Raw genomic sequence first — 7,609 nt, forward strand, 5'->3', positions numbered from 1 at the left:
AACCATGTTATGAGGCTATACAGGACTGACCATCCATGATATCAACATTATAGTTTTAACCATGTTATGAGGCTATACAGGACTGACCATCCATGATATCAACATTATAGTTTTAACCATGTTATGAGGCTATACAGGACTGACCATCCATGATATCAACATTATAGTTTTAACCATGTTATGAGGCTATACAGGACTGACCATCCATGATATCAACATTATAGTTATAACCATGTTATGAGGCTATACAGGACTGACCATCCATGATATCAACATTATAGTTTTAACCATGTTATGAGGCTACTCTGTGTTTTTTTTACAATTACATAGTTTACAAACATTGGAGTAAAACAAGTTTATATTTGGGGTTCTGATGGGGTACAACAGTTAAACTAAGCTCATGAGGCATTTCTAAGTTATATTCATCAAGAATCAACGGGTAAAGAATGAATTTACACGTCCCTTTAAGATAATGATAAAGGTTTTACGACGTTGATGTGATCCTCTTGACGGGAAAACATAGAGAGACAGTGATGTAACGTAGTTTTGTGAGTCGCCCGGATAAAGTTCCCAGCAAGGAAAAACAGCTAATTTCCCGTCAGAGAGACTTTACAGCACCACTGTTCACGAAATGATGAGCAATTATAATCTAATCTAATCAGACTGTCCACTTCCTGACAACTGTAACCATGAACATGTTTAGAAAGAAGTAGCTCTAATCCTAATAGTATCATACTTACTGAATAGACACAAGTATGATACAATATTAAACAAACATTATGAATATCTGCTGTTTCCATGACAGACTGACCAGGTGAATCCAGGTGAAAGATATGATCCCTTATTGATGTCCTTTATTATTTCTTATTTCTTATTAAATCCACTTCAATCAGTGTAGATGAAGGGGAGGAGACGGGTTAAAGAAGGAGTTTTAAGTCCTTGAAACAATTGAGACATGGATTGTGTGTGTGTGTCATTCAGAGGGTGAACGGGCAAGAAAAGGCGCACCGGTTTGTGTCAAGAACGGCAACGCTGCTGGGGTTTTTCACGCTCAACAGTTTCCCGTGTGTATAAAGAATGGTTCACCACCCAGAGAACATCCAGCCAATTTGACACAACTGTGGAAAGCATTGGAGTCGACATGGGCCAGCATCCCTGTGGAACGCTTTCAACACCTTGTAGACTCCATGCCCAGAAGATTTGTGGCTGTTCTGAGGACAATATTAGGAGGCTGTTCTTATCACACTAACTAGGTGTGTGTGTGTGTGAGTGGTGTGAGTGAGTGAGTGAGAGAGAGAGAGAGAGAGAGAGAGAGAGAGAGAGAGAGAGAGAGAGAGAGAGAGAGAAAGAGAAAGCTATAGGCTATCCAAGACCTATTGTGGCAATGTAGGCGGGGTGCCCATTTTACAAGGAAGTTGTGTTGATATTTATTTGAAGCACTTCTTAGGACCAGCGCTCACGTAAAGTAGGCTACTTACTGTACATGTGTGGCAAGTTCCAAGGATTCCATGCGCACTGAGCCACTACCTGTCTAACAGGTGCTGTGCGTCTAGCCGTGTCAAACGCCCGGACACCGCTCTCATATGGGGGACTGTCTGCGCAAAACTTGCCCCTGTCTGGAGACGCTATGGGTCAGACTGTTTGGCGACAAAAAGAACACCGAATGTAACACAGTTGAGGGGATCTCGAACGATGTCGCCGATGACGAGTGTGTAGAGATCTCGCATAATGGCAGGCAGTCATTCACGAGGAACCCGGTGCACCGGAATGCGCCCCAGCCGTCCCAGACCACGGAAAGCGCGATCTACATGGCTTTGTGGAGATTTGAGGCACGAGATAAAGATGAATTGTCGTTCCAAGAGGGAGATCTGTTCAACGTGATCAGTCGATCCGGAGACTGGTGGACTGCGCGTAAAATAGACAGGAATGGGCGCGTTTTGGCGAAGGGGGTTGTGCCAAATAACTACCTGGCAAGGGGAGAATCTGTCAACGCACAGCCGTGAGTATCTACCCGACTCCAATCCTCCTTCTAGTGTCATGCTTCATTAACTGTACAGTATGTGTGTGTGTGCGTGTGTGTGTGTGTGTGTGTGTGTGTGTGTGTGTGTGTGTGTGTGTGTGTGTGTGTGTGTGTGAATATCCTGCGTTTTGTCTGAGATTTAAGGTAAACTTGGACGTGGAGATTGGACACAGTCATGAAAATCTGCATAACTTCCCCTTTTGGTTCTACTCTCTTTTATTGCTGTTTTTTTTAAATGGGAACTACAGATGTTACTATTTTAATTGAACAGTGGAAGTGATTCTGAAGAGCCTGAGCAGGTTGGGCATTTCTACGTGTTTAATTTATTGTACTACGCCCGTTCGAAGTCCAAGCCCGAACCAATAAAGCAATGTGATAACATTTACTGTAAATCATCATATTTCATCTTTATTGCCAGTTTTGTGTACAATGTGTCAGCATAGACCCTATTCACTGACCTGAATAGAATAAAAATAGAATATTCTGTCTTGCTTTTGTCTTCAATTCCCGATAAGATGAGATCATATCACAATTCGTCATGTTAGTGATGTGAACAGATATACTGTTTCATAGAGTGTATCATTTATAGTCTATGTCCATGTCATCTCTGTATCTGTCTCTCTGTCTCTCTCTCTCTCCCTCTGTCTCTCTGTCTCTCTCTCAATCTCTCTCTCTCTCTCTCTCTCTCTCTCTCTCTCTCTCTCTCTCTCTCTCTCTCTCTCTCTCTCTCTCTCTCTCTCTCTCCTTATCTCTTACCAGATGGTACTTTGGGAAGATGAACCGGTTTGAAGCCCTGAGCCAAATTCTTTCTCCAGAGAATGGAGAGGGAGCATTTCTCATCCGTGTCAGTGAGAAAGGCAAGGTGGGCTACGTCCTCTCAGGTGGGTGTTTGGTGTATGTCAAAACAGAGAGAAGCAGGAAGTGGAGGGTCAGAATGTGTGCAATGCCCATACATACAACATATTTAAGGTATGCAGGCTTTTGTTCCAGCCCTATGGTTAAAAACCTAGATCAACCAGTCAGGGTTTTAATGATTTGTTGATAGGGTAATTTGGCTCTCCAGGACCAGGATGGATGACCCCAGCAGAGAACCAGTTTTGTTTGATATTGACAGTGACAGAGCACTTTACCATATTCCTAGAGCTGTCTTTACCTGTGTAACTGCGGGCATACAGTTCTCTGAACTGGAAAGTACTGTCATTCCTCCCATTTCCTCCTTGAACCACATTCTAACTGTGATCCTGGACTGCTTTACTCTGTGTGTCTGTGTGTCTGTGTGTTTGTGTCTGTTTGTGTGTGTCTGTGTGTTTGTCTGTGTGTGTGTCTGTGTGTTTGTCTGTGTGTGTGTGTGTGTGTGTGTGTGTGTGTGTGTGTGTGTGTGTGTGTGTGTGTGTGTGTGTGTGTGTGTGTGTGTGTGTGTGTGTGTGTGTGTGTGTGTGTGTGTGTGTGTGTGTGTGTGTGTGTGTGTGTGTGTGTGTGTGTGTGTGTCTGTGTCTGTGTGTGTGTGTGTTCACAGTCAAAGTCAGCAACCAAGCCAAGCACTTCAAGATCTGTGAGGAGGATGGTCAGTACTGGCTGGAACAGACCCGTCCCTTCAACACCCTGATAGACCTGGTGGAGTTCTACACCACACACTCACTAGGATCTGTGGCCCACCTGGGGGAGGCCTGTACCAGGGTGAATATACACTCTCTCTCTTCCTCTCTCTCTCTCTCTCTCTCTCTCTCTCTCTCTCTCTCTCTCTCTCTCTCTCTTCGCTCTCTCTCTCTCTCTCTCTCTCTCTCTCTCTCTCTCTCTCTCTCTCTCTTCCTCTCTCTCTCTCTCTCTCTCTCTCTCTCTCTCTCTCTCTCTCTCTCTCTCTCAATTCAATTAAAATCTGCTTTATTGGCATGACGTAACAATATACATATTGCCAAAGCTTACTTTGGATATTTACAATATTAAAATTATAAGAATCAAAATTGTCAACGGGACAACAGTAACAACAATAACCAAAGGTCAAAATAACCATACATTCAACAATAATAATAATCATACAGTAGAGTACATGTGCAGGTTGATTGGTCTGTCAGACACTGTCCCTCATCTTACGTCAGGCAGCAATGTAGTGCGCTGCCAACCCACAGCTCTCTGCATCCTCCCCCAACAGGACGGGTAGCCTATCCTCATCAGAGAGGTCTTTGAAACCTTGAATAAGGGTTTCAAACTTGGGGAAATGACACTCTCTAATTGTTTTATATTTTTGACATTTTGTCAGGAAATGCAGCTCCATCTCAGGTTCTGCTGTGGTGCAGTGGTTGCACAGCCTTTCCTCTACAGGGAGCCAGGTTTTCCTGTGTCTACCCTTCTCAATGGCAAGGCTGTGCTCACTGAGCCTGTACTTTGTCAAGGTTTTTCTAAGGTTTTGATTAGTAAGCATGGTCAATTAGTTAGCCACGGTGTACTGTCGATTTAGGGCCAGATAGCACTGCATTTTGCTTTGCTATTGTGCTTGTGTTTCCCAATAAGCAATGTAGTTTTGTTTTGACTGTGTTGTAATTTGGTTTATTCTGATTGATTGGATGTTCTTGTCCTGAGGCTTCAGTGTGTTAGTAGAACAGGTTTGTGAACTCAGCCCCAGGACCAGCTGGATGAGGGTCCTGAGGCTTCAGTGTGTTAGTAGAACAGGTTTGTGAACTCAGCCCCAGGACCAGCTGGATGAGGGTCCTGAGGCTTCAGTGTGTTAGTAGAACAGGTTTGTGAACTCAGCCCCAGGACCAGCTGGATGAGGGTCCTGAGGCTTCAGTGTGTTAGTAGAACAGGTTTGTGAACTCAGCCCCAGGACCAGCTGGATGAGGGTCCTGAGGCTTCAGTGTGTTAGTAGAACAGGTTTGTGAACTCAGCCCCAGGACCAGCTGGATGAGGGGACTCTTTTCTTTGCTCAGCTCTTGGCATTGCAGGGCTTGGTAATGATATGAGAGGGGGGTCACTGTATTTTAGATGTTTCCAAAACATAATTGCTCTTTTTTTAGTTTTTATTATTGGTGGATATTGGCCTAATTCTTCCCTGCATGCATTGTTGCATTGTTTGTAGTTTTCCTGTGGACATGTAGGAGAATCTTACAGAACTCTGCATGTAGGGTTTCAATGGGGTGTTTGTCCCATTTGATGAAATCTTGTTTTGCAAGTGGACCCCACACCTCGCTGCCATGAAGTGCAATTGGTTCAATGACACATTCAATTCATTTTAGCCAAATTTAAATAGGTATTTCAATTTGAATTAGTTTTTTAATGGCGTAGAATGCCCTGCGTGCTTTCTCTCTCAGTTCATTCACTGCCTCATTAAAGTGTCCAGTTGAGCTTATTTTTAAACCTCAGTAATTGTAGTGTGTACAGTACTCTATATATTGAAACCTCAGTAATTTTAGTGTGTACAGTACTCTATATATTTAAACCTCAGTAATTGTAGTGTGTACAGTACTCTATATATTTAAACCTCAGTATTTGTAGTGTGTACAGTACTCTATATATTTTGTACCAATAGATAACTTTGGTCTAATTCCCTGAGATCTGGATCTTCTCTGGAAAATAATTATTTTAGTCTTTTTGGGGTTTACTGCCAGGGCCCAGGTCTGACAGTACTGCTCTAGCAGGTCCAGGCTCTGCTGTAGGCCATGTTCTGTGGGGGTTTACTGCCAGGGCCCAGGTCTGACAGTACTGCTCTAACAGGTCCAGGCTCTGCTGTAGGCCATGTGCTGTAGGTGACAGCAGGCATAGGTCATCTGCGAAGAGCAGACATTTAAACTCTGAATTGTGGAGACTAATACCAGGGGCTGAGGATTTTTCTAGAATAGTGGCCAATTCGTTAATGTAAATATTGAAGAGTACAGGGCTCAGATTGCAACCCTGGCAAAGGCCCCGCCCTTGGTTAAAGAATTCTGTTATTTTCTTGCCAATTTTGATGCTGCATGTATTGCCAGTATACATTGATTTAATTATGTTGTATGTTTTACCCTCTCCATCACTTTCAATAACTTTGTAGAACAGTCCTGTATGCCAAATAGAATCAAATGCATTTTGGAAGTTGATAAAGCAATCGTACATTTTGGTGTTATTTTTGGCGGACATGTTTATCTATCAGGGTGTGTAGGGTTGTCACGGCTGTCAAAAGGAGTGGACCAAAGTGCAGCCTGGTTGTAGTTCCACATTTTAACAAACTCGTGAAACTTATGCAATACGCAAAATAACTGAATATACAAACACAACAAACCGTGACGCAGAGAGAAACAAACACTACGCAAAAGATAATAATCCACGAAACAGGAAGAGGGAAAAAAAAAACCCTACTTAAATATGATCTCCAATCAGAGGCAACGAGGATCAGCTGCCTCCAATTGGAGATCAACCCAAACAACCCCAACATAGAAATAGAAAAACCAGAAACATAGAAATAGAAAACATAGACAAACCCAAAACACCCCCTGTCACGCCCTGACCTACTCTACCATAGAAAATAACCACTTACTATGGTCAGGACGTGACAAGGGTGTAAATACGATCAGTTGTGCGATGTTTTGGTATAAATCCAATTTGGTTTTTACTCAAGACATTATGCTTATTAAGGAAATTTAGAACTCTTACATTTATAATACTACAGAAAACCTTCCCCAGGTTACTGTTCACACAAATGCCTCTGTAATTGTTAGGGTCAAATTTGTCTCCGTTCTTAAAGATTGAGGTTATGAGTCCTTGATTCCAGATGTCAGGGAAATAACCTACACTCAGGATCAAATTAAGCAGTTTTAATATAGCCAATTGAAATGTTTCACTAGTGAGTTTGAGCATCTCATTTAGGATGCCATCAGGTCCGCATGCTTTTTTAAATTTGAGGGCCTGAAGTTTCTTATAGAGCTCCTGGTCAGTAATTGGGGAGTCCAATGGATTTTGATTGTCCTTTATAGCTTTTTCTAATCCGTTCAATTTCTCATGAATTTGGCGTTGTTCTGCATTTGTGTCAATTTGAACGGTGTTGTAGAGTGTTTTAAAATGGGTTGTCCATATGTCACCATTTTGTGTCGATAATTCCTCGTTTTTATTTTTTTTTTTATTAGTTTTTTCCAATTGTGACAGAAGAAGTTTGTGTTTATGGACTCCTCAATTAGCGTCAGCTGCTTGCTGTTGTACTGTGCTTTTTTTGTTCTGAGTTAACATTTACAGAGTTTTAAAGTCTCACAGTAATGAAGGCGTAATTCACCATTATTTGGGTCTCTGTGCTTTTGGTTGGATAGTGTTCTACGTTTTGTTCCTGTCACTTCTGTCGTATGAAAGAGACCAAGGCGCAGCGTGCGTATCGTTCCACATCTTTATTTCTATGTGAAACGATGCAAGACAGACAATAAATTATGAACAAAAACAACAAACCCGTGACGAAGAGGTGCTTCATGCATAAACTCAAAATAATCTCCCACAAACACTAGCGGGAAAAACAACAACTTAAATATGATCCCCAATTAGAGACAACGATGACCAGCTGCCTCTAATTGGGAATCATACGGAAACCCCAACCTAGAAAAAAGAACCTAGAACACAACATAGAAAATGTAAACTAGA

General features: G+C 42.3%; 2 protein-coding genes across 2 annotated transcripts in view; one reads left to right on the plus strand and one right to left on the minus strand.

The window, feature by feature from the left end:
- Positions 1-1,752, minus strand: part of k0090 (K0090 protein) — a 26,354-nt gene extending 24,602 nt beyond the window's left edge. The window contains exon 1 of the mRNA XM_014147484.2: positions 1,479-1,752. Within this exon, the coding sequence (XP_014002959.1) occupies positions 1,479-1,510 (32 nt within the window). The 5' untranslated portion in view covers positions 1,511-1,752. The remainder of the gene's footprint in view (positions 1-1,478) is intronic.
- Positions 1,584-7,609, plus strand: part of LOC106572901 (protein-tyrosine kinase 6) — a 26,920-nt gene continuing 20,894 nt past the window's right edge. Inside the window, exons 1-3 of the mRNA XM_014147486.2 lie at positions 1,584-1,999; positions 2,780-2,901; positions 3,537-3,697. Of these exons, the coding sequence (XP_014002961.1) occupies positions 1,584-1,999; positions 2,780-2,901; positions 3,537-3,697 (699 nt within the window). The remainder of the gene's footprint in view (positions 2,000-2,779; positions 2,902-3,536; positions 3,698-7,609) is intronic.

The sequence above is a fragment of the Salmo salar genome, chromosome ssa15 (genome assembly GCF_905237065.1).
Source record: "Salmo salar chromosome ssa15, Ssal_v3.1, whole genome shotgun sequence".
Classification (NCBI taxonomy): Eukaryota; Metazoa; Chordata; class Actinopteri; order Salmoniformes; family Salmonidae; genus Salmo; species Salmo salar.